Consider the following 27379-nt stretch of genomic DNA (forward strand, 5'->3'; position numbering starts at 1 on the left):
AGGCACCGGGAATCGAACCTGGGTCCTCTGGCATCGCAGGCAAGCATTCCTGCCTGCTGAGCCACCTTGGCCCACCCTTATTTGTCATTTTAACCAGCTTTCAGTGTACGATACAGTGGCATTAATTATAACCACAGCATTGTGCAGCCATCGCCACCAGACATTGCCCCAAACAGAAGCTCTGTACCCATTAAGCAATAACTCCCCACTCCCCTGTCCCCCAGCCTCTGTGCATCTCTAATCTACTTTCTATGGATTTGCTTCTTCTGGGCATTTCGTACACGTGGAATCATATAATATGTGACCTTTCTTGTCTGGCTTCTTTCACTTAGCATGTTTTCGAGGCTCATCCATGCAGCATGTATTGGAACATCATTCCTCACTAAACCATCAATTCCATGAGGGCAAAAGCTTTGTCTGCCTTGTTCATGGCTGTACCTCCAGCAGGTGGCAATTGAGAGGTGCCCAATAAATCGTTATGAAAAATCAAAATGAGCCCAAACTCCTTATGTGACAAACCAGGGTGGAGGCAGCCCCCCGGTGTGCCCAGAGGCAGGAGGCAGGGCTGCTTCATCCCGGGCTCCAAGCCGGGGCCCGCCGTCCTCGCTGCTTGGTGGTGAGCTGCCAGGCCAGCCCCACTGTCCTCTCGCCCCCAGAAGGTGCCCCTTGGGAGGTAGGCTCCAAGGACTTCTGGGGGGGTCCTGAGGAGCCCCCACCATTGAGGGACCTTGACAGCTTCCTGTGCCTGTGGCTGCTCCACAGCGGTGGAGGGGAGGCTGGGGGAGGGCAGAGAGGCCTGAGAGTTGGGCAGGGTAGTGGAAAGCGCTCCAGCCTGCAGAACAGGCATTTCCCGGCCCTGGTCTGAGCCTCTATTTTCTCATCTATGACTTGAGAGGGTTTAGACTGGATGATATCGGGGTCCCTGTTGTCTGCCAGGTAAGCCCCACAAAACTGTTTTGGGAGAAAGACGGAGATCAGCAAGGGGAAGGAAGAGGCAGTGTGCTGGTGCCTGCTCTGCTCCTCTGTCCCCCTGACCCCAGTCCTGCCACCCCTTCTTGCCCAGGTCTGGGTTATCAATCTCCCTCCACCTGGAGAACTCCCCAAATGAAATCCCTAATGGCATGTGGGGCCTGTGATATAACAAGTCACTCGCTTTGCCTGGGAAATGAAAGATGATGAGGCAGGGTTCCCGGGACAGAGGCGATCTCCATAAATCTGCCAAAGTGTGCTGGGGATTACTTTGTGGGATTAATTATCCGTCCTTCAAAACAAAGACCTGACCTCAGCGGCTGAGTGTCCCCAGCCTGCGAGGGAGGGGGCACTGGGTGCGAGGGGGGCGGGCGCCCGGGCTGGCAGCCGGCCACAGGACGGGCTAGAGCAGCGGGTTACTGTACGCTACCGGTTCATCTCCCTCCTCAGCCCAGCATCGACGTGGCCTCCCCTTGCCCAACTCCTCAAGTCTGCCTGGCTCCCAACACTTTCTGCAGCTTGCTTCTTCTTGGTCAACAAACTGGCCTCCCATCTGCTTCTTACACCCACCCAGGGCAACCTTAATCTCATCTCCTTTCTTATTTACACCGCTTCTGCCCAGAGTTGGGTGTGAGTGTGTTACTGATGTGGATGAGAAAGTTCCATGTGTAGTGGCTAGAATAAAGACCGGATCAGGAGCCAGTCCTGCATGAACTATTTCACTAGCCATAGGCCCTTGAGCTTTTTGAGCTCTCTGAGCCTCAACTTACCTTTCTGTGAACAGGAATGGTATAGGCGGGGGCTGTACATGACAGGGTTGTCATGAGGATCCAATGAGGCAGGATGGCATTGTGGAAGGCACAGGACTTAAGACTCACAGAGATCTGGGTTCGAATCCCTGCTCAGCCACTTCTTGGTCTAGTGTGTCCCTACATTACATAATCTTTCTGAGTCTTGGTTTGTCTTGGCCTTGTTGGCCATCCTTGTATGAGAGTCCATCAACATCTTAATTGTGGCGGCTGAGAGAAGTGGGGTCCAGGCAGCTTTCTGGTTTCTGCTCTCATGAGTGAGCGCCTTCTAGGTGTGTGTGGACCCTCCCCCCACCTCTCAGCAGGGCCAAGCAGAAGGCACCACTCTTGATGCCAAGGAAAACCAGTGCTAATGACAGGAAGGGCTGCCCAGAGTCATGCCTGATGTCAGCCAAGCTCCAATGAGTGGTTCTGAGTCCCCAGGCCATGGAGGAATACTGGCTGGTATGGGCTGTGGTTCCCATGGAGATGTAAGGGATGTGTGTGTGTGTTGGAGAGTGGTATGTAGTGGAAACTGGAAGTCAGATGGTCGGTTCTGAGCTTGGAGGTGGCTAGGGTGTGACAAAAAGGCCTGGATATGGAATGCAGGTGGCTTGGTGCCAACCTCTGGCCATGCCACCTCAGCAATTCTAGGCCACCCACACCCTGGGTGGGCTTCTATCTTCTCATGGTGCAAAGGGAAGGTAACCCCTTTCTGACAGATAACTTAAGGAGAGAGAACTTACGTGAAGGTCTCTGGCAGGTGCTGAGGCCCACATGAGCCCCTCAGGAAAGGACGGCTCCTTTCTGGGTTCTGAGAGCCGCGGTGTTTGGGGCCTGAGTAGGCCTATGGGGTTCAGCAGCTCATATCAGAGAGCCAGATGGGCATGTGGAGTCCAGAGGACCAAGTGATCACCATGAGGGGAGGGAAGACAGATGCTTGTGAACCCCGAGGCCAACCAGGTGGCCACAGCCCAAAGGTGACACCACCCTAGAGGGTCAGAGAGAAGATGGAAGCCCAGCTGGTTGGTGTGCAGAGAATCTCTCCATTAGAAATGGAAGGGGGGTACCCACATGCTCCAGTCAGCCAAGCAGATGACACAGGTTAGGTGGTCAGGGAAGGCTTCCCGGAGGAGGTAAGCAGGAAGATAAATTTTTAAAGGAGGGGAAGGACACAGAGAGATGGAGAAAGGGAAACCAGGCAGACTAATTAGGTAAATAAGATACTCAGGCCTCCTCCCTGCTCTCCTCAAGTGCTCTTCTTTGAAGAATGTGCCACGAAAAGCCAATCGTCTCCCTAGGTGATGCTGCTGAACTTGTGACAAACAGTCATTTATTGAGCACTCACTATATACCAGGCACTGTGCTGAACACTACCCTCTGTAAGGTAGGTGTTTTATCTCTATTTACAGAAGCGATTTGTCTGAAGTCCCACAGGCAGCTTAGATGGAGCCAGGCTTTGAACTCACTTATCTGATCCAAAGCCCTTGGCTGCTACCTCAGCATACTGACACCTGGACCATCTCTCAGGAGCCATTAGACCACTTACTTTGTCCAGGTTGGGTCAAGGACAGGGATAGGGTCCTTACCTTTTTCTTTGGTCCCTACGTCTACAGGATAGTCAGAGGCTGAAGTAAGTGCTCTGAATCCCAGAGAAGCATGAGGAGAAAGAAACACCAGGGACTTTCTGGGCAAGGAAGTGAGATGGGGAAGACAGGATTTGGATATAATGGGAGATTGCTTTCTCAAATCTGCTGGCCTACCTGTACTTTACTGAACTATACCCACCTCACTGGACTTCAGATTTGGTCTCCAAAACTGGAGCCCAAACTGCCTGGGTCCAAATTCTGGCTCTCATCATTACTAGCTGAGTTGTCTTGGACTTGGTTTCCCCATCTGTAAAATGGGGACAATGACAGTAACGTCTTCACAGGGTTGCTGTGAGGAGTGAGTGAATTAACACACGCGAGCAGCTTAAAGCAGCGTCAGGCAACAACACAGTGACTGCCCAACAAACATTAATGAAGGATATTACAGTTGGGGTTTCCTTCCCATCCCTGCCATCTCTTCTCCACAATAAGTACCAATCCCAGTGCTTTGATACATGTCTCAAATAAGTAATACATAATACATATGCATTATTTAAGAATACATATGCATGTATTCTTAAGTAACAACCATTGTTATTTCAGTGTTTATTTGTTCATTTATTTATAGACATGGTATTTTACTTTCCCATTTTATTTCTTTTACCACTCAACACTAGGTTTTAAAGATTTATCTATTTTACTCTACGTACATCTGTTAACTTGAACCCTATGGAATTACTGATGTTTAACCATGTTTGACCTAAAAAACTGGCAATTTCACATGATTCAACCTAATAGTTTTGAGGCTTCTACTGCTGCAAAGTATTCTTAAGAGAAGTGTTTTGCAAACTTTTTATGTAAATGTCAAGACAGTAAATATTTTAGACATTGCAGGTCAAGAGGTAAAATCGAGGATATTATGTTGCTACTTTTTTAACAAGAGAGAAAAATTTCCACAAAAAGGAAATAAAAATAAAATAATGAAATTAAAAATAAAATAATAATGGAGCACAATTTTTTTTTTGCAATACAGGTCTACTAATGAAAAGAATGGAATTTGTGTGTGTGTGCAGGGGGAGATAATATTTTGTTTAACTGAGTTCAAAGACAGCGTTCTCTATCATCGAATCAATTGCAAGCATTTCATCATCTTCAAAAGCTGCTCTTAGTTCATCAGGTGCCCCCAAAAAGGCAGCAAGGAGATTTGGCCCACACACCCAAGTGGGGTATAAAGAAGGTAGTCATGGGAGGTGCCAATTGCATTTCTCCAATTTCTAGTCAGTTTCAGCATCTCCACATAAACCCATTAGTCACTGGAGTTTTCCATTCTGTGAATATCTTTTGCTTATTTCTCTATTGGATTCTTCAACTTTTCCCTGTTGGGTTGTAGGAATATCATATATATTTTAGGTATCAAAATATTGTTGGTTTAAAAGCATTGCAAAAATCTCCCCATGTGTCATCTACCCTTAATTTTGTCTATACATCGCTATTGAATTGGAAATCCTTTGATGTAGATCAATTTTTCTTGTGCTCTTTGGGTGCTAACATGTCCTTACCTATAACAAGGTCACAAAGATATACACCGACATTTTCTTTTATGAGCTTATGAGCTTTGTATTTCACTTTTCACATCTAATTCTTTAGTTCATCTCAAGTCCCCCTTGATGTGGTCAAGATCCTGCTCTGTTTCTCTCTATCCAGTGAGCTAGTTTTCCCAACACCAGCTACTAAACAAGTCATCCTTTCCCCATTGATTTGTGGTGCCACTTTCATCATATGTCAAGGCCTCTATTTACACTGGGGTCTGGTTCTAAGAGCTCTACTTCGTCCCACTGGTCTATGTGTCTATCTTTTAAAATGTACTAGATGTGTTAGGGTCTGCTCCACCCATGGCCCTGCTGCCCTCCTCTGTACCAGTTGTCTGGGGTGGCATCCTCTCAGGCTGCCAGCTGCCTATGGTTTGTGGATGCTGCTTGTGAGGATGAGCTGGCAACCAGACTCCCTCTGGGAAACTTGGAATCGGAAAGCTAGAATATGGAGATGATTGACAGCTGCACCAGAAACCAAAAGGGCATTTCAACAGCAGCCATGGTAGAGGGGGAAGCACGGCCACCATGGGCCAGGTGAGGTCATGGGGAGCCAGTGGGGTTGCGGGAGATGAAAGGGGCAAATGTTCAAGGATGGGCAAAGGTGCTATGGTGGGCTGAATAAGCCCTGGAACCTGAATGTTATCTTATATGGCAAAGAGACCTTGTGTATGTGATTAAGTCAAAGATCTTGAGATGGCGGGTGTGGCCATCATGACAAGCAAACTCACCGCCCTCCCCCTCTCTATGTGGGACATGACTCCCAGGGGTGTGGACCTTCCTGGCAACATGGGACAGAAACCCTAGAATGAACTGAGACTCAGCATCAAGGGATTGAGAAAACCTTTTCGACTGAAAGGGGGAAGAGTGAAATGAGACAAAATAAAGTGTCAGTGGCTGAGAGACTTTAAATAGAGTAAAGAGGTTATGCTGGAGGCTATTCTTACGCATTATATAGAAAATCCCTTTTTAGTGTAAGGTGTATTAGAGAGGCTGGAGGGAACTGTAGAGCTATGTTCCAATAGCCATGTTTCTTTAAGATGATCGTATAATGATATAACTTTTGCGAAGTGACTGTGTGATTGTGAAAACCTTGTTTTGATGCTCCTTCTATCTATGGTATGGAAAGATGAGTAAAAAATATGGATTTAAAATAAGTAAATAATAGGGGGAACAAATGTAAAATAAATTGAGTACAGGGAAGTACTAGTGGTCAATGAGAGGGAGGGGAAAGGGGTATGGTACGTATGAGTTGTTTTTTTTAATTTCTTTTTCTGGAGTGATGCAAATGTTCTGAAAAATGATCATGGTGATGAAAATACAACCATGTGATGATATTGTGAGCCACCGATGCACACCAAGTATGGAATGTTCATATGTTAAGAATGTTTGTGTTGTATGTTGATCAATTTTATTAATAAAAATTGAAAAAAAAGAAAAGATCTTGAGATGGGGAGATGATCCTGGATTGTAAGAGGGAGATTTGACTACAAAAGAGAAGAAGACAGTGTTACTGGGGAAGCAGAGATTGGAGCAGTACAGCCACAAGCCAAGGATTGCTTGCAGCAAAGAAGCTGGAAGACTCAAACAAGGTTCTCCCTTGGAGACTCCAGAAGGAACCAGCCCTGCCAACAGCTTGATTTTAGCCTTCTGTAAGACTTGTTTTGAACTTCTGGCCTCTAGAACAGTAAGACAATACAATCCTGTTGTTTTAAACCACCAAACTTGTGGTAATTTGTTACAGCAGCAAGAGGGAGCCAATACAGATGTCATGAGACACGCGTGAGCCAGTGAGCTTGTCCCCCAGCTCCTGGTCCCAGGAGGTGCAACTTGGAGGAGGGTTTAAGACCTCCACAGTCTCAGAGAAAGCCCCTTTCCACAGAATGCTCTCCCATCCTGGGAACCACTGATGCATGTTCCTTAGCTTGGTTGTCCAGACCCTTCAACGGCCTTCCCCCTTTCCTCTTGTCCAGCCCAGTTGGTCTATCCGCTGCCCCTTTCCTATCCCTGAATAGTTAGTCCCCCCTCAGCTTTTGCTTCTGTCAGTCTTCCCTCACCACCTTCCTCCCTGCCCCCAGCCAATCCTTCAGTTCCAATAACACTATCCTGTGGGCTCTAGGACTTCTCCATTTCCATTTCCAAGGTCCCATCAATGCATGGCTGGTGTTTCCTTGAACACTCACCTGTACCTGGCATTGCTCTGAGCACCTGGCTCCTACGGATGTGATTCTCAAACCTCCCCCCACCCCCACGAACTCTATTGTCCTTCCTGCTCGACAGTAAGGGAAGGCCCAGCCACATCTGCTCCTATGTGAGCATTTGCCAATCTTCAGTCATTTGAATTCCACCTTCACAACTTTTGCCCTATCTGCAAAATTGATTCAAGCTTTTCCTTTAAAAATCATTCTAAGAGAAATTACTTAAGAGTATCATAAAAGGAAAACTGATTCATTTGCATAAATAGAGGATGAAATGGTATGAGCCTACCCACGGTTAGATTTTAGTTGCACCAGGTTGTCTGTTAAAGGCTCCTACTTATTCTCTTTTTGGTGAGTGGGGAAATGAGCCAAGGTTCAGGAGGGGTCAAGGATGCAAGCACCCAACAGGACTTGCTCTTGGACAGAATTGACAGAAACAGACATTCTGGACCAGAACTGCGAGTGGCGAGCCATCTCATTGGATGAGATTGAATGCTGTTTCACACCCTGAGATGGTTGTTTCACAGCCAACATCTCACAGCTGTGGAGTGGGGCTAGGGGTACCGTCCTGGTCATCGCCCCACCCTCGGCTCTCTCGGCCTCTGATCTCCTGGAGAACTTACCAACTACACCATTTACTCAGCAAATGCTGCTGTGGATGGAAGAGAGGCTGCTCACATGCTTGTCTCCCTGCAAAACCTCATGCTTCTTGGTGGGGTGCTGCCTTATACAGTCCCATTTCCCCAGGACCCCCAAGCGTGGTGGCTGGGCCATTGAGACCCTCGCCTAACAGGCTGTCAGTGATTAAGGGGCAACTGTCTTATCCCAGCAGACTTCTAAGGAGGACTGAAAAGCATCCTGGGACCTTGAATCCTCATTTGCAAAGTGCTCCTTAGGTCTCAGCTAAATTGCTCTTGCTGACATTTAAGGCTCACTATTATCACGAAGGGAAAAATCAGTCACCGGCCCCTTTACAGTAAGGCTGGCTGCGCTGGAGGTTGTTCTGAAATCCCCTTCACCCTTTGCTTGCTCAGATTCAAAAGCCTTCACTGCTTTGGTCCTTCAGAGAGAGGTTTCCTCAAGCACTGGTGGAAGGAACTGGATGGGCCATGAGCTGGAAAACAGAGGCAGCCTGATTCTACCCTCTCCTGCCCGCACCCTTCCCCCAGAATGAAAACCCTGCCTTGAGGGTGGGGGCAGGGATGGAGCACAACCCAGCAGAATGAATTCATTCTGTGTGAGAATGTTTGTTCACCTCAATCAATGTCTGAAAGTATCTGCCCTGAAATCTCTGTTTCCAGGATATTGGTCAAATATTTGAATGGGGGCAGTCAGTTAATTGACTGAGGCAGAATACTTGACAGGTAGAGAGAGAGAGAGACACTTTGGGGGCACAAGAAGTTCAGCCAAGCCCGGAGGTAAATCGGGTGCTCATCAAACCTGGAGCAGCTTGGCAGGTCCTCAGAGTGGGGACAGGGGACGGTTGAGGTGCCAAGCAATGGAAGAAGGTGGGTTCTGGAGCCAGCCTGTTGGGTGCAATCCCCAGCTCTTCCACCCAGTGGCTGTGGGACCTTGGGCAACTGCACCTCAGTTTTCTCATCTGTAAAATGGGGCTAACAATAATTGTACCTAGCTCATGGGATTATCGTGAGGATTAAAAAGTTGATGCATGTACAGCACTTAGATCAGTTCTTAAGCACCAAGGAAGTGCTAGTTATCTTTCTTATGCTATTATTACCCCTTTGCCTGGCCTTCAAAGCTCTCCCGATGGGAGTCCCCACCTGCAAGAGTGTTGTTAGGGCTGGGGAGGGTGTTTCTGCTCCTGGTGACACTCCCCCCTCCCGACAGTCTCTGAGAATCTTCCCTATCAGGACTGCCTTTCCCAAGGAGAACAAACCCTTTCCTGGCTTCCTGAAGCATTTATTCTCTATGCCATCCTTTAGACTTTTATGATGGATTAATTGTGCAGTTGGGCTCTCCTAGAGCCTCAGCTGGACAAGCCTGGTAAACTGGCAGGTGGGTTTCAGTTGCTGACATTTTAGCTACACAAAACATTTCTTTTCTTTTAAAAAATTGCTTTTAAACACGGGTTCTATAGAAAAGGAGGATACAGGAAGGCAGCATGCTGTCCTCAGGACCCTGCCTGGGTCCCACAGAGAACAGGTGTGCAGGCTGGGGCTGGCAGAGCTGCTCGCACAGGGGAGGCACAGGTCACAGGGGCCCTAAGTGCAGACGGCAGCAGGGGACAGAAGCAGCCCCTATTACTGCCCTGGACCGGGTCTGTATCTTTTCTTGCATGTGTTTGTCACCAACCAGACAATAATAATTGGAAACATTCTCTGAGTGCCTACGATGAGTGCATTCTCTGAGTGCCTACGACGAGCTCGGCCTCGTTAACTCCTAACCCCGATGATAACCCATTTTACAGGTGAGGAGGCTGAGCTCAGGCTGACTGTGGGGAGAGACTGGGATGGAAGCTCCTTCTCCCCTTCTCTCTCCAGGGTGCCTTGCCATGAGGAAGTACACAATAAATACTCAAGACGTGGATAGGCTGACGGGAATGTAGGTGCAGATGTCAACATTTTGGCTCCCCTGGGAAGTCAGGCATCAGAGTAGGAACTGCGTGGGGGTGGGGGGTGGCTGATGGCTGAGCTGCTCCAACTCCAGCTGCCTCTGCTTACCCTCTCTGCGGGGCGCCCCAGGGAGATGCCGTCCTGCGGCCCCTGCCCCACCCTCTCTTCCTCCTCTCTGCCCAGAGAGACACGGGAACAGCAAGGCAGGGTTGTGGGTGACTTGGGGCTTAATACCTTTGTAACCATATTGCAAAAGGGCATGCCTAAGACGGCGCCTTACGCTTAATCTTTCTCTTTTATTGCTTTTTCACTTGTATGATTTAACCTTGCACCAGGTATCAAGCTAGATAAATAAAAACTTTTATTTCAGATTAGCCCTGGTTGGGGGTTACCTTGAAAGCTGAGTAGCCATCCAGGGAGTCAAATGAGAAAGGGAGTCAGGAATCTGAGTTGCTTAGAGGGGCTTATCTCTGGTTCAAAGTTCGCAAAAGATACTGGAGACCTTTTTCGAGGTGGGAGCGCAAGGATCTCTTCCCATCCCCACGGCCCGGGGAGGCTGGGGCAGGCACCAAACCCCCCCACCCCCAGTCCAGCTTTCCTACATGGCCCCTTGCCCTATTCTTTTCTCAACACTTTTATATTTTCTCCCTGATGTTTAACATAGTTGGAAACATCACCTTTGCTCATGCATTTATCATCTCCCTTCCTCACTGGAACGGGCGCTCCATGAGGGCAGTGACAGTGGCTGACCTTTCAGAGCTGGTCTCTGGGGTCCAGCACGGAGCCTCAGACACAACAGGCACTCAGTCAGTGGTCCCTGATTGGTTGGATGCCTGAATGGATCCTCAGTATTCCAATGGGTTGGCATGGAATGCTTGGTTTCCCAGGCAGAACAGTAAGAGATGGTAGAAAGCATGTGGGTTCTAGAAGAAGAAAGACCTGGGTTTGAATCTTGGGTCCAAAGCCAGGTAACCCTAAGTGCGTTTCATGACCCCTGTGAGTTTTAGCGTCCTCATCTATAAAATGGCTAGAGATAGGCATGTTCTGGGGCTATGGAGAGAGTGAGAGAAAATGTAGGCAGCCCAAGGCAAACCCTCCTACGTGTTCAGAGACAGGTGCAAGATGTTCAGACTTTTGTAGAAGAAACAAACAATCCACACACCCATTGACAGGAAGATGGGTAAATAAACTGGCATTTTCACATGATGGAACAACAACAGTAACAAAAATGAGCAAACTATACCTACAACACATAATATGGATGAATCTTGGCTATACAACATTGAATAAAAACACAAGTCCCAGGAGATTACGTATAAGATGATACCTTCTTATAAAGTTCAAAGACAACCAAATCCAAGCAACACATGATCAACATATATGTGACAAATTTTTTTTTAAAGCAATAGAATGAAAAAGAATGCAAGATTCAAGATATGCTATGTGGATGGGGAGACAAGATGAGTGGAGGAGCACACAGCAGGTTTAGCTATGTAACAGTCTAGTTTTGGGGTTGGTCAGTGGATTCATGAGTGTTCAAAGCATTATTAAAAATTAATTAGTGAACAAAAGAAGGTCACGCATGGGCCAATGTTGATCATGAACCAAGAGTTATGTATAAATAATTCTGTGAGCTTGAGGTCCTCCAATTTTAGAAAAAGAACACAAAATAAATGATGGGTAATTTTATAATCTTCCAAACTCTCAAAGTGCTTGGAAGTCCAATAAAAGCAGTTATCTTATAAATGAGGAAAAAGGGGAAAAGAGCCAAAGAGGAAGAGGCAAACTTCTGTTGGCATGGGGAAGCCAGACAAGAAACCACACCAACCCCTAAGCAAACTGCAGCCAGGACTCAGTCTGGGAGCCGAGGCAGCCCGGGGAGAAGGCGGCTCTGAAGTAAGTGCACTCAAGGTTTAGCAGAGAAGGTTCTGGCTGGGCCTAAAGGGAGAGGTCTTAGTGGTGCCCTCACAGGGCACTACAGCCCATGACGAGGTTGTGGGAAAGAGGAGATGCAAAGAGTGGGGTCCCTGACTGAGCTGCAGTGAAACCTCTTAAAAGTCCACTGACCACTGGTATTTTCAGGGAAGAAAGCGAGGGCCAAGCACTGTTACTGACCAAGGGTGGAAGGAGCCTCATTAGAAGAGAGGGGAGAACTAGGAATCACAAGCACAGCAGCAAAGAACTCTCTGGTCTATCACCAAGGCAGAGCACAAAAGTTCGTAGAAACATCAGGAGAGAGGCTGGCTGGTAGGAAGACAGGAAGACCCGTGCCCAAAAGCTGCATCCACATCCTGGAGAGAATAGGGGGACAGGTCAAGGGGAAGAGAGGAGCAGGGCTTTTCTGAGGCTAACATCAGGAGGAATTTAGTGCTGGTGTAATATATCGTTGTTGTTTTGGTAAAGTGGTGGGGAAGAACTGGGGGTAATAAGCCAATATATTTGTGTAATTAGGAAAAAACCTCCAGAGACTCTGACCCCAGGGATTTTGAAAAGGAGAGAGGCACGGGTCATGCATTCAACCGGCTAAACCAGCGTAGCCCATTAGTTTCAGCTTGAAGGGGCATGCCCATCCACTGCTGGGGACTGGCCAAGAAAGGCTTAAGGTTCATACCCGGGTTCCTTGGGGCAGTGCCCTGGGATCCATTACTGGTGCCTTGGGGAGGGATTCAAGAGTTCTGGTATGAATAGGAACGTGCTGCCTTCCCTCCTGTCTGTCTCCACGTGGCCCTTCCTGGTCCTCCCCTCTGCAAGGCTGGTTTGGTGAGTTCTCCCTATGGTCCTATTACAACTCCCATGGGGTAAAGTTTCTGATGGCCTTGTGTTTATATACACACAGAGGAACTCATTTATTTTACCTTCCATGCCTTCTACCCACTAGATCCCCCACCCCTTGTGGGTCTGCCCTCCTCCCCTCCCTGACCATTCCCTGGCTCCAGCCTGCTGGCCCACTTCCCCCAGGCCTGGCCACGTGTCCTGTAGGCTCTGGAGCTCTGGGGTATCTGCTGAGCTACCCCAGCCAGGGCCTGTGGTGTGTGATTCCGATTTCCAAAGCGGTGCTGTTTTTCTTGAGGTTTCACTTCTCAGAGGAAGAAAAATGCCAAGCAGCTTAAGCACAAGGCTTTGAAGTGTTTGGTGCGATGGTCTCCTGTGATTGCTGCCCCCACCGAGCCATGGCCAGAGGCCCGATTAAGTTATTGGCTTATGGGGAAGGTGGCTGTGCAAGCCTCACTGTGTCAGATTATTCTCTTTTTCTCTCCTACACACACACACACACATACACATTGCACTTCTCTTCAAAGCACTCAGTACAGGAACCTCCTCACCTGGTAGCATTCGAAGTAAAATCTGGACTGAAGGCTCTGTCCTTCACTAATATACAGGCTGAGTGTGAAGACCTTCTCATCCACTCTTTACTCTAGACCAACGTTTTTTTCAGTATCGTCCCCCTAAGGAGATTTTCTAGACGTTTTTTCCCTTAATTCCCTCCAGATATGAAATGTCAGTATCACAGATATAATGCATATCTGTATGTATATCTATTTGTGCTTTGTATATGAAAATAGTAAGATTTTCTTTGCCCCTTCCCCAAAACAATTTCTCTCCCCCTTGAGGGCAACATCTCCCTTGATGAAAAGGCTCTTCTGGACCAGTGGTTCCCAACATGTGGGGTCAGCAGCTCCACAGAAGCAGCAGCACCTGGGCCCAACTCCAGCATTGCTGGTTCAGTGCATTTAGCCTGGGCTCCAAAGATGGGCATTTCTAATAATTCCCAGGCAACGCTGATGTTGGTCTAGAGACCATCCTTAGAGAACCACTGCACTCAAGGAAATTGGGTGCATCCTGGAACCTGAAAGACATGGGTTCAAATCCTGCTCTGCCACTTGGTAGTTGGGCCCCTTGGTCAACCTCTCTGAGCCTTGCTTTGATGTCTATCAAAAAGGAGTAATAATCTCTCCCTCATAGACTGTAGAGAGGAGTAAATGATGTCCACATAGTGCCTAGCATACAGCAGGCACCCAATAAATGGGGATCCTCACTCTGGGAGATGTTCCGGAGCCATAGAAGGCCGGGGAAGCACAGATGGGGAGAGGGCTGTGGCTGCAAGGTGCAGACGGGAGAAGAGCTTCAGCCTCTTCAGCCAAAGAGAGGACAGGGGAGTGGTGTCTGGATTGAAATGGAGGCTGTAATGCAGGAAGCAGGTGGGAAGCACTAGCCTGGGCTTGATCACAAACCCACATATCCCAGAATGGCAAGGGCCCTTGTGAAGCTGGAGAGCAGTCCACGTCACATCAATTACGGGAAGGAGAGAACCAAAGGACGGAACTCATCAGTCTAGTATGTGCAGGAGATGAAAATGCTTCCATGGGGTGTGGGGGTAGGGAAGGAATCAGCATCAGAGCCACCTGGGGGGCTCATTAAAACCCAGGTGGCTGGGCCCACCCCAGAGTACGCAATCTGCAGGTCTGCTGGGACAGGGTCCAAGATTGTGTGTTTCTAACAGGTTCTCAAGGGATACTGAGGCTGTGGGGGCTGGGAGCAAACTTTGAGAACTGCAGCTGTACAGTTCTCCATAATGTGTGATGAAGAAAAGAGCAAAGTCTGGGGCCTTTGCTGGATGAGGACAGCAGGACAGAATCCTGGGACTTCTAGCCCTTGAGGCTGACCAACAGAAGTTTTTAACCTGCTTCCTGCCCTTGGGTTAGCCCAACTCATGGAGGTGTAGCAGGGGACACAGCTAGTAAAAGGGCTTCTGAGCACGGCAGGTGCTCTTCTCACCACATCCTGAAGGGTGGTGAGCCCTGCCATCTGCTGACGACCTACTGTGTGCCAGCCCACGGTAGACACTCACCAAACGCCAGGCATTTTCTAGAAATGGTCTCATTTACTTTTATTTCCCCAATGAAAAGATAGGGAAATTGATCCTTCAAAAGTGTAAGTACCTTGGCTGGTAAGAGAGAGTGCCTCTCCAGAACAAGTAGTATTTGGAAATTAAAGGACTTCTCTAGCCCAAGGAGCTTGTAAGGGTGGACCTTAGGCCAAGGGCCTGTCCTGAGCTGCTCCCTTGAGCTACGCCACTCATCCCATCAGTCACCTCTCGTCAACACTGCCTCCTCACCCTGCTTTGGCTCTGTCCATCTCTCTCCTCCCACCATGGCTGGCCAGTTGGGGCTGCCCTTGTTTCTCAGCTGGTCACGATGCCTGCCCTCCCCCTCTGCCCCACTCCGACCACAGCGAGCTTCTCAGAGCACACATCTGACCACGCCCCGTCCCTGCCGAACCTTGGTGTGGCTCCCTGCTGCCCTCAGAACAAAGCCAACCCCTTGGCTGAGCATCCCAGACCCCGCATGGCTACGGCCACTGCAGCTTCATTTCTTCCCACAACCACCCTTGTGCTCTTGGCTCAGCCATGCTGAATTACTGCAGTTCGTGAACATGCCACACTCTCTTACTCCCGAATCTTTGCACACTCTGTTCCTTCTGTCTGGAGCAGACTCCCCTACCTCTTTTCCCGGCTAGCTCCTTCCCATCTGTCATTTCGTGGTTTAGATGATCCCTCCCTTGTGAGTCCCCAGGTCCTCTGCTGGCTAGGATAGGTGCCCCTTCCACAAGTTATTTTTCACTTCAAGGTAGAGAGAACAGGGTAACAGACCCCAGTTTTACAGGGTGATTTGTGTTCTCCAAAAAGATACATTGAAGTTCTAACCCATGGTGCGTGGGAATGTGACCTTATTTGCAAATAGGGTCATTACAGATGGAATCGGTGAAGATGAGGCCACACTGGAGTAGGTGTGGGCCCTAAATCCAATATGACAGGTGTCCTTAGAAGAAGGGGAGATGAGATAAGAACACACAGAGATGAGGTAGAGACTGAAGTGCTGCTTCTACAAGCCAAGGAATGCCAAGGATTGTTGGCAAATGCCAGAACTCAGGAGAGGCAAGGAAGGGTTCTCTTCTGCAAATCTCAGAGGGAGCAGGGTCCTGATGACCCCAGATTTCAGACTTCCAACCTGTAGGACTGGGACCATGCATTTCAGTTGTTTTAAGCCATCCAGTTTGTGGTACTTTTTTTACGGTAGGTCCAGGAAATGGGAGGCACTCAAGTAACCCTCACCTCATGTCAACAACCATCACCCTGCTCCTTGTTTCCTCTGCAGAGCATTACAGCAGGGAATTAACATTGCCTGTTCACCAGTCTAAACAATTGCACCAGGACAGTGTCTCGGCCACCACTGTCTCTCAGACACCAGCAAAATTCTGGGCCCAGAAGAGACAATCAACTGCTGGTAGATACTGGGCGTTCAGAATAGCTGAGCACTTACTACCAAGTCAGGCACTCCTCTAAGGGCTCACCTGCCTTAGCTCATTCATTCTTGAGTGCATTCCTGTGAAGCACATGCTGTCATCATTCCCGCTTCACAGACTGGAAAACTGATGCTTAGAACGATATCCAGCTGGTCAGTGGCAGAAGCTGAGCCAAGGCATTGAACTCTAGCCCAGAAATAGAATGTAGATCACACATGTAATTTAAAATGTTTCTAGCAGCCACATTAAAAAAGGGTGAAATTCATATACTGTAACTCAGTATATCCAGAATATTATCCCTTCAACGTATCATCAAGGTAAAGCATTATTAACGGGGTCCATGCTAAGTCTTTGAAACCCTATGTGTTAGATATGACAGAGATGTCTCAGTCTGGACCAGGCACATTTCAAGGGCTCAGTAGCCACATGGGCCACCAAATTGGACAGCGTGGCTCTAAAGCCAGCACTTTCTACCATTTCTCCAAAATTAGTCAACAAATGAAAGAAAAAGGAGAGGCCCAAAGAGCCCTGGGTCCCCATTTTTCCTTGACAATGAATAATCCTTTACCTCTACGGCCCTTTACAGTCTCTCCAGCATCATCTTATCTGCCACAGGGGCCATGAGCCCACGGCAGGGAGGAGCACTATGGGCAGAGTGAGGCTGAGAGTCTGGCTCAGACCCCCTGCTGGTAGGCGGCAGAGCTGGCCTCTAATTCACCACTCTGGACTCCAGGCCCAGCATTCTGGGTGGGGTGGGTGCAGATGCCCTTGAAGCAGGACTCTGTCTGGTGGAGGAGGGTCAAGACCAGAGGATGGTGTCTGATCTGACTACAGCCTGGGACAGGTTGGGGGCCCGGAGCCTTTCGGAGCCCTGTTAGGATATTGGCCTGGAGGAAATGATGCCCCACAGCAGGGGCAGCGACAGGCTGAGCTTGCAGATGGGACCAAGCCAGTTTGGCCATGAGCGGCTGAGGAAAAACTGATGGCAATGGAGCCATAACTTAGCTCTAAAGACCTCTTTGTTCTTGGCAAAACCGAAGGGCCATTAGTAACAAGTACACAGATATAAATACCCCTGACTGCAGGACTGATAGACAGACTGGCTGGGACACAGCCGCAGGGCAGCTGGGTAGTCTGGGTCAGCGTGGATTTAGGCCCAGATGCACCCAGGTGGGGCAGGCACCCACGCGCAGACAGAGCCATAACCAGCCCAGGCTCTCCAAGTGTCCAGAGTTTCAGGGCATTGATGCCAGTAGCCCTCAAGACACACACCTGGCTCCAGGCGCCCCCAAGACCCTCAGCTATTTTCTTCCAATGAAAATGCTTTCGAGACACTTAGAGCTGGAACACGCTCCCACCAGGTACTCAAGGCCAGCTTGGGGCAGTCAGCTGGGAAGATGCTTCTGAGGGTGAGGGTGGGTCATAAACTATCCCATCTGTCTGCTTCAAGCCGATGGGCATTATTAGCCAAGCACAGGAGGGGCAGGTACATGAGATCAGACCCTTGGGTGACAATGCACTTTCCTGCAGTCTCTATCCTGGCTTAAGAAAGTAGAGACAAAGCCACATTCTAAACTGTTGGCCATCTGCTCCCCTGGGATCTTAGCCCTTCTGCCCATATGCCTGCTTTAGGCTCACGTTGGGACTAGCTCACAGGAGGACCATGCCAGGCCAGACCAGGGGGAAGGACAGGTGGGAACTGGGGGGGTGGGGTAGGCTGGTCCAGTTGCGCTGGTGCTCAGGATGGGTAGGGAAGGGAAAGAGAACAACTGCCCTTTCCTCAAGCTGTTGGCTGTCTGCCAGGGCTTTGGGATGCGCGTGGCATCTGGCAGTTAGAGAGAAAGCTAGGATGGCCCTGTGAGTGCAGTGCAAGTGCTAAATTACCTCGGATGGCAAATATTTGACATGCGCAGCACTCTCCATTTCCACACCCACAGCAGACTCTATCAATTGAATACCGCACTCCTTCACACAGAACCTGTTTGATCCTTTTCAGGGAGCCGTTACCAATCAATCAAAGTTGGCATGTGAGAGGAAACCCATTTGTCATCCTTTCTAAGAGTCCTCAGGGCACATCTGTGCTGGCAGTGGGAATCCTATTAAGCTCTGCTAAATGCCCCAGGCCTTCCAGAAGTGTCTGCCTCCCATCCCCGCTTCAATACACATTCCCTCCCTGTGATCTTACACCTTGGGTTTCCCGTCTCATAGTTTTGCTTGTTCCTGGGAACCTAGCCCAGGAGACTATGCCCCGGAAGGCCCATAGAACCCTGTTGGAGGAAACAGTCTTCAGACTCCAAGCTCCAGAGCCCAGACCCCGCAGGCTCACCAGCTCGCCCTCCAGCCTCTCGCTCCAAGGGGAGGGCGCTGGAGGTGGAGCAGGCTGGAGCCATTTTTGAAAACTGGAGAGAGCCTGAGAGTCTAGGGCTGGATAGACAAGCACACTGCGGGGAGGGGCTCCCAGAGACACCTCCGACCAGGTCCTGGTCCCTGCTCCTGCTCCCAGCCCCCATCCAAAGAGGCAGTGAAGAGATGAGAGGCCACTTCTCCACTCAGCCAGGGGTTCCTTCCATGCTGCCACCTTATTTGGGCGTGCAGACCCCCCACTCCATCACCCTCAGGACTCCCTGGTGTTCCTTTGCATCTTCAGCACAAGCTTCTTGTCACCTCAGGAGACACTTGCCTTGCTTCCCAATTTGTAAAATTCATGAAGGAGACCAGACCATCATAAGCTTCCCTCTGCCTTCTTGAAGATGGCTCTCCTCCTAGGACTGGCTTTCCCACACTGCGGCCTATGGACTGCCTGCAGTGGAGCCACCTGGGGTGCTGGTGAGAGAGGACCCTCCCTGGACTCCACCCCAGACCTGCAGGAAGAGAATCTCCATGGGTGTCAAGGACTCCCCATTTTTGGTGGGAGCCCCATGAGATGCTTGGGCACACTGGAGTTTGAAAATCCACTACCATAGGAGTGAAATGCACGCATGCATTTATTCATTCATTTCACAAGTACATATTAGGGTTTACTCCAAGCTGGGCAGCAGAATAGAGAAAAGGGGATGGGGTGGGTAGCAGAGCCTCAAATTCACACTCCTGCTGGCCTGGCATTTGCTTTGGGTCCTGGGGTGCCTTGGGCTTAGACACACAATAAAAGTATGTCAGAAGCTACAGGTCACAGGGAGCCCATAACACCCCGGATTTCCTCAGCTAACTCCCAGCTTCCCAAGGGTATTTTTATCTGCTGTCAGTATAAGTACTTTGCATACATTAATTAAGCTTCTTTACATATATTAAGTCATCCAATTCTGAAACCACTTATTGCTTCCTTTTTACAGATGAGAAGATTGAGGCATAGAGAGGTTAAGTGACCCACTCCAAGACAATTTGGCTGCAGAGGCTTGGTCTTCTGTATTCTGAAACATTCTACCTTACTTTCTTTTGGGCTTTAGGTAGAACATGCCCCATCAATGCCAGTCCCTGCTCTTGGTGGTGCGGGGGAGTGGTAGGGATGGGCCAGATGGGCTGAAATCCAGGCCGTTAGTCAGGCCTTCTAAAACATGTCCCAGGCCGATCCTTCACAGCCCAGTAGGGTGAGCAGGGAGGCTGTGCATGGGATGTGTAGAGGGTAGGAGGTGGACAAGGCCCGTGTGGGTGGGGGAGAAGCTTCTCATTTGACCTCTCCCCAACCCCCTCACTCCCAAACCACCCAGCCTATGACAGCTAAACAGACCTGCCATTTTGTCAGTCTCGGAGTGAGGGGTGGGGTCTGGGATTCCATCACTCAAAACCATCTCTATAGTCACTTGTCATTCTGTTCAACCAAGGGATCTGGGTGGGGAAGGGGGCTTATGTCCCTCCCTCTGCAACACTGCATTTAAGAAATGAACTTCTAAGGTCAGAAATGTGATAGAACTATGAGAACGAACAGGAAAGTCCTCTGGAGTTGGAGCTCTAGCTGTTCTAAAGTGATGTAAAAACTGCCTTATCATCAAATAAGAAAATAAAAAGAAGACAAGATGGGAGTCACCACTATCCCAGGCCCAGAGCCCCGAAGTACCTGGTTGTCAGGGACCTCGGGTCGTGACACACACTATCGCCCCCAACACCACCCAAGCAGCCCCCAGACATTGTCACCTCTGTTGACCGCTAAGCACCTCTTCCCTCCTTCCTTCATTCACACAATCTCGTTCCTGGGAAATCTTTGACCAGGATTGTCCCACGGGATGGTCCCCCTCAGAGCACTGCCCCCCCACGCCTCTGGACCTCTCCCCAACCCCTGATATCCCAACAGTGGCTCTCCTTGGGGTGGAGCAGCAGGGACAACTAGGCCTTACCTGAGACGATGGTGTAACCGATGCCCCGGGGACGCCCTTTATCCTGGTCGATGGCAGTGATAACACGCACCGTGGTGCCCTAGGTGGGAGAGAGGAGGGACTTGAGTTTGGCTGCCCACCCTAGGCTGCTGTCTTTCTTCGTAGCTGTCCTGACACCAGGAGGACTCTCGGCTGACAGGTCAGTCCCAGAAGCAGGTGCAAAGTGCCCCCAGGTAAACACTCTAGTGTCCTTTGGAGAAACCCAATCTTGCTGATGCAATCTCTCCCCCTTCCCTTCTCCATCTCCCTTCATTTAGACAAACCACCTGTGGAAGAAGAGCTGAGAGAGGAGACTCGGGAAGGAAATCAAGAGGTTTGGTCACGATCTGGTCCACCCATCAAATTGACCTCAGGATGGTCGTTGCCTCCCTCTGGCCTCAGTTTGCTCCACCTTAATATGAATAATAGCTAAAACCCTGAGTGCTCAAGGTCAGTCCCCACTCAAGACACATTGTTTTCCCTGGGGTCTAAGTAAAGGAGAAGATCATGGGTCAATTACTCTATGATGAAAATGTAAAACATCCTGAAAGCAAGTATCTCTGATTATGACCACAGTGACCCTGGAGGCCACAATGGCCCACAAATCATGTGCCATTCAGCACTGCACCCAAAAGTGCCTGCCTCAAATGGCTTGGCCCATACCCATCTGCTCTCCCACCAGCACTGGTGGACAAGGGGCCAGGTGCTGGGGCTTTCAGGATGGAAAGTCAAGGGTCCTTGGTCTTAGGGAGAGCATAGTCCAAGGGCAAGGGTCAAACGCGTATGCATGGACAGCTGATGTAAACATATTAAGTTGTTCAGATGGAGAAATGTACAAAACATATAGGAGTTCACCTGGAGAACTAGCTAAGGGTTGCACAAATGGTCACATTTAAGACGCATCATGAAGGACATAGAGGAGTTTGCCAGGGAGAGAAAAGGAAAAGGAAGGTGCTCCATATAAAGGATACAATACATGCAAAGATTTGGAGGCATAAAAGATTCTCCTAGGAAGAGATCCTGGCATATAATAGGTATATGCAAATATCAACTGAAGGAATGAATGAACAAATGAATGAATGAGAGGACCTAACATCACCAGCTCCACCACTACTTGCTGAGTCATCCCTAGCCGAGAGCAACTTTCACCTTGTTCCCTGGGCTCTATTGCACCATTGTCCATGCCAGGGGTCAGCTGCTGTGATGTCTGCCCATTTGGGACCTCCTGAGGTCCCTGCTCCAGGCTGCAGTGCTACCTGGGTAAGAGAGAGCATCTCCCCGGGGAAATGTCAATTTTGGTATTCATGTATCTAATGATGGGCTCTTATGGCCTTGACCGCTTCCTGCCCATTTGCCATTTATCAGCTGGAGGCTAAAACCTGTGTCATAGCCCCCACAAGGGCTCAGCCTGGTTGTACCCTCTACCGCATCTGAGGGCCTTTCCCTGTGAAGAGAAGCTTGTTCCTGGACACCCAGGCCCTCTGGCCTGGGACGTGGGACCTGGGATAGGGGGGAAGGTGCCTCCCTTCCACCTTCTCTTGGACTCACTGCCAGGGCACAGGAGAGGTTCCTGCCCCTCACAGCTGCTGCTTCAGCTAGCCAGGGGTGTAGCAATCCAGAGGACCTCTGGATTTGACTAAGGAAGGGGATAAGGGTAATTTAGGAGAAATGTCTCTTGCAGAGAGATGAACACAGACCAGAAGGGGCCATGGCCGTGCAGAAAGCAGGTCCTGACCCTCCACTGAATGAACCATTCTTTTTAGCTCTTTTCCCTCAGGGAGCTTTGGTTGGCTTTCCAGGGAAAACAGCCTGTTACAAAGTCAGAGAAAGATGCTGTTAAACTAGCATTTCCTGAAGTGGGTTCTGAGGGACTTGGTCACATGGAAATAGCAGCAGCAGCAGTCATCACCTTCTCTGGGACACTCACTCTGCACCTTGCACTCCTGCAAACACTTGGCACAATTCATCTCATCTAACCCATAACAACCCATGACACAAGCCTCAGCCTCATCTCCATGTACAGACAAGGAAACTGAAGCACATACGTAACTTTTCCAAGATCCCACAGCAAGGTATACATCGTGAAGGCAGGATTCAAATTCAGGTACTCTGGCTCCAAAGTGCTCTAGGCTGCCTCTGTAAAATGTCCTGCTATAATAAGGAAACTGCCACTTAGTAAAGCAGTTGTTATGTATCAGGCACTATTCTAAGCCTTAACACATGCAAAATTTGAGGAAAATCCACATACCCCATCTCTCCTTTGGATATTCGCAATGTGTTTTAAGTGTAGTAAGGTTCCAAGAAGTAGTAAAGCAGTAAAGAAATCTCTCATGCTTTTCCTTTCTGTTCTGTTAACCAGGCTTTTTAATTTGAGCACAGAGCTCTTACACGCAGCATCTGTTAACAGCCTAGACCTAGGGTCCAGGGGAGGCCATTCGGGAAGGACTGCGTTAACTTTGAAGTACACTACACAAACACCACCCCACCCTTTGGGCAGGGGCTGCCCCTCCTGAGGTCACACTTCACACCCCTGCCCCAAGGAGGAACTTCCAAAGGGTGCAGGACTCTGGCCTGAAGCTCCAGCTGCCAGGTCAGACCCTCTAGACACGGGAGCAGTGCCCTGAGATAAAGCCCCACGTGGCCTGGGCCTCACACGTGTGCCAGCAGGACAATCCTCAGGCTGCCCCTGGGCTTGCTGAGGTCAGGGCTGGGCCTGTCAGGTTAACTGGGCCCACGACCTGCCAGGGCACCATCCCAGAGAGTCACTTAACAACCAGCCTCATGGCACATCTGCAGGGCCCTAGGTGTACAATCATGGTGTGGCTGCAATGGGCTGGGCCTAGGACAGGGAGCCTCAGGCAGTGGGACCAGGGTCCAGCGCTGTCCTGTGCAAAGAGGGAACTGGTGGCCAAAGAATCCTTAGTTTTCAGAGCCCTGCAAGCATCTCACCCTTGGGCCCTGGGCCCATGGGCCACCCAGATTCCTCCTGGGAGGGCAGAGCTCAGAGGAGGCCAGACTGGTCACAAGGACCAGAGGACAAGGAGGCTTGAGCTCCCCAGGAAGAACCATACCGGAGCCTTCTACAAAGCGAGATCTGATGGGCTCCTGACAAGATTGGGGTTTCATCTCTTTTTGGGTAAATAAATCCATTTTTAATAAAACCCTGAGCTTTTAATACAAGTACAGCCAGAAAAGACTAGGAATGTTATGAGAAGGAATTAACAGGGAGGAATGGGGGCCTTTGGGAACCCTTGGCTCCTGTTTCAGTGATTATATTTTCAATATACTGAAACTTATTTCCAAAGACAAAGGGACGGAGAAGTGTGCCTGCTGCTCGACCAGGGGCTGGCGCCTCTGCTGCCGGCACTCTGTCTGCAGGACTGCGGCGGGGGGTGTGGACGAGGCACATGACCTGGAGAGCAGGCCCCAGGCTCAGCTCCTGAGCTACAAAGGGGCCCAACCTATCTGAGGCATGTCTTCCCTTCAGGTGGAATCCATATTGCAAGTAGGAAGAGGCCCCCTGGAGAAGGTCCCCAACCCCTGGTGATGAGAGGAGTAGCATAGCATGGTGGTTAAAGGCTCTGTTGCCGGATTGCCTGGGTTTAAATTCTTTGTGGTTAGCTCCTTAACCTCTCATTACCTTGATTTTCCCCATCTCTTAAATGGGTATAATAACAGTCCCCAGCCCTGAGGGTGTGATACATGAAAAGCACTTAGAATAATACCTGGTATATAGCAAATGCTACAAAATCACTGTGGTGATTAATTGGGACCTCGAGCTGCTTTGAGTATACAAATGAAAGCTCAGTCACTTCTTCCCAGTCAATGCACATACACTTGATATTTTCCAAACAGTTTCAGCAAATTCACACTCTTTGATATCCCAGTTAATAATACCACCCTGGAAGTACAGAGTTGTCTGTGTATTATAAGGGCAGCTAAGAGCCCACAGGGACCACTGGCTTTAACTGAGCATCTACTAAGTGGCAAGCACACCGCTGGGAATAGGTTCACTCACCTTACCCTCCCGGGGGAAGGTTTCCCAAGGAAACTGAGGCTCAGAGGTTCAGGAACTTAAGTCAGAGGATGCCGAAAGTGGGCTGGGTGAGGGCCCCTGGGGGATGGAGAGGCATGGAGGACGATATAAGGATGGGTCTGGGTGGGCCCCACAGCCGGCAGTCAGAGGAGAGGGTCCAGGGCTCAGTGCCCAGTGGGTGTGCCAAGTCAGGGGCTGGCGAGAGCTACGGTGAGGTGCACAGGGCGGCCCTAGCCTACGAGGCTTGGGCACAGGTGGGGAAGCCGGGGCATAGTTGAGAGGAGCAGGGACTTCTCTAGAAGGAACCATGTCTCTTCCTCTCTGTGGCCTGCCCTTCCAAAGGAGCTGTGGCCAGGAACCAGGGCATAGCTGAAATGGGAGCTTGGCTGAGCGCTTCCTGGCATCAGGGGCTCTGCCGCCCCCCCTCCCAGCCGGCTCTGCTGGGGCCTCCGCCCCCTCCATTTCCAAGGCAGGATTAAGGACTGGAGAAGTGAACCTGCAGTTTGCCTCGGGAGTGGGAGTGCCCTGGGGAGGGGAGGCCAGTGGGGGCTGCAGGGGACTTCCGACCAGAGCTGCCACAGCAGATTCGGAAGCAGAAAATCCTATTTCTCAGTCTTTAATTCCAGTCAATTCCAGTCAAAGGGCTGATAGGCATCGGCTGGCAGTAATTTGTGCAGTTTATCCGCTCTTTTTGCCTTCTATCGGTCCTTCACTGACGGGCAGGCTGACATGCTACTGCTCGAGTGAGGAAATTAAAATTTGATGCAATAATCCCAAATAAGAAGGATTTTATTAGGTAATGTATACACTTTAGATGAGGCATTCTGGCCCGATACACTGATAGAGAAAGGCATACATTCTGGGAGCGGCAGATAAAGAGGGGGTGAGGGAGAGGGGAAGGGTCCGAGTGGAGGCTCTGGGCAGCAGAGGCTCAGCCGGAATGGGCTGAGCTCGGGCTGGTGTTCACGGGCCCTGGTCTGGCCTGGGAATTACTGCCCTCAGTCAGGGTTCCACACTTTGAAGGGACATGGAGGGCCCAGATCAAGGCACAGAAACCGATTAGGAACCTGGAAAAATCAGGCTTGGAGTGTATGGGAGCCGGTGTGTAGGAGAAAAGCTGGGGAAGATGGGGAAACTTGAGAACTCTTTTTAAGCGTGGAGAAAGGGAGGAAAGAGAGGGATGTGCAGACTTCAGGAATGATTCTGTGGGGGCCAGGGGCCAGGAGAAGCTGTTTCCCCAACTTATTTCCTTGTCTGGCTCCCCCCAGCTCAGACCAGCCCCTCTAAGAACAAGGGCTCTGGCAGCTTCCAAGCGCTGGCATTCAGGCTCTCGCGGGGGCAAAGGGAGAGGTCCCCGGGCCTGAGGGAGCCCTGCGTATCATTACCAGACACTAAGAAAAGTAGACTGTCAAGGATATGGACAGTGCGTGAAGAGCAGCTGAGGGGAGCAACCGCTTTGGTTTTCTGGGACTGAGACGGCTTCTCAGGCCATGGGTCTTCCCAGCGTACTAGCAGGAGCCCCTGGCACCCATAATAAACATTCAAGGACTAGGAAAAAGAAAGGAATGTAGAATGAATGAATGGACAAACTCAGAAATCTGCAGATTTGAAATGAAAACACAAGAGAGTTTAATTTCATATTATTCTACTAAGATAGAGGGATGCTGGAAAAAGACGAACTGCAGGGCTTCAGAGGATGCTCAGACCCTCTTACCAGCTGTTGTGACTCTGAAGCTGGAAGATCCAACCCGGTCCTACTTTAACTAAGTGACCCGCCACTCACTGATCACTGGTCTTTAGCGCCTGCTAGCTGCTAGCACTTGTTGGGTGCTTCATGCATGTTATCACCAAACCTTGAAACCCTCGGGTGAGAAAGCCACTGCCTCAGGCATTATTATCCTCATTTCCCCAGTGAAGAAGCGGCTCCACGTGGCTCTCTCTGCGGGCTGGTGGGGCGAAGCCAGGAAAAACATTCTAAAAAAGGTGGTGAGTGAGCTGGGAACTAACACTGGGGGGACTTCAGATGGGTGACAAGAGCAGGGGTGCGAGGTGATAAGGCAGTGATGATGGTCTGATCAGTGCTTTGTTTGCTCATTCATTCATTTCATCAAAACTTCTCAAGCACACACTATGTATTATACCCATGAGCAGACCCCATTCCTGTCAGTCTAGGCTTCCAGTACAGTCGGGAAGCAGAGGTTGAACAAGTTGTTTCAAGGGCACTGAGTGCCAGGAAGGAGACATACAGGGTCCCCATTTCATTAGAAAAGTCATAGAAGTTCTCCCTGGGAAAACAGCATGTATATGGGACCTGACAGCTAGGAAGATATTGGCCTGGAAAAGAAAGCGTGGAGAGGGCATGTATAAAGAAAGAGGTCTGGGAAGTCATGGAGGGCCTGAACAGGGAAGCCTTTGGTCTCAAAAGCTGGATTTCCTGCTGCTCATGGAAAACCAAAAGGGAGAAGTGGGGTAGGGGCATTGGGATTTCCTACTTTGGACTCAAAATACCTTCAAACCCCTGCAACAGGAGGCTGGAAAGCATTCTGCTTCTTAGATCCTTCAGTACACACTTGTCTCAAGAAAGAATTGGCCAAATACTACCGTTCTCCCCACCCCATCCCAACATGCACACTGGAGACTGAAGCATTGTGTTTCAAAGTTACCAAATCAAGGATGCCACTGGTCAGGACAGGCCATGGCCTCCAAATTGGGGTTAGGCTTCCCTGATCTGTGATGGCCTGGTAATATGGTCTACTCCCTGGCCAAGGGAAGCCTGCCTTTCTCTTGCGCTCACTTCTGTGACGCAGTGCAAATGTGCAGTTAATATCCTGAGCCTCAAGTTAGTGCCCCACTCTGTTCTCAAAGCTGTACAGCCTTCTTCTAAGCACATGAGTTCCCTTGAAAGAAGAGGTGCATTTTTCTTTCTACCAAATCTGCTCCCCAAGCTGCATGTCTAGTTTATTTGCCCAGAGAGTGTTTTTTTTTTTT

At 49.8% G+C, this 27379-nt stretch overlaps 1 protein-coding gene across 1 annotated transcript in view; it reads right to left on the reverse strand.

Moving 5' to 3' along the window:
* Window positions 1-27379, reverse strand: part of CDH23 (cadherin related 23) — a 431052-nt gene that overhangs the window by 215282 nt on the left and 188391 nt on the right. Inside the window, exon 10 of the mRNA XM_077125003.1 lies at window positions 20338-20416. Within this exon, the coding sequence (XP_076981118.1) occupies window positions 20338-20416 (79 nt within the window). The remainder of the gene's footprint in view (window positions 1-20337; window positions 20417-27379) is intronic.

Source organism: Tamandua tetradactyla, chromosome 13, assembly GCF_023851605.1.
Source record: "Tamandua tetradactyla isolate mTamTet1 chromosome 13, mTamTet1.pri, whole genome shotgun sequence".
In the NCBI taxonomy this organism is placed as follows: domain Eukaryota; kingdom Metazoa; phylum Chordata; class Mammalia; order Pilosa; family Myrmecophagidae; genus Tamandua; species Tamandua tetradactyla.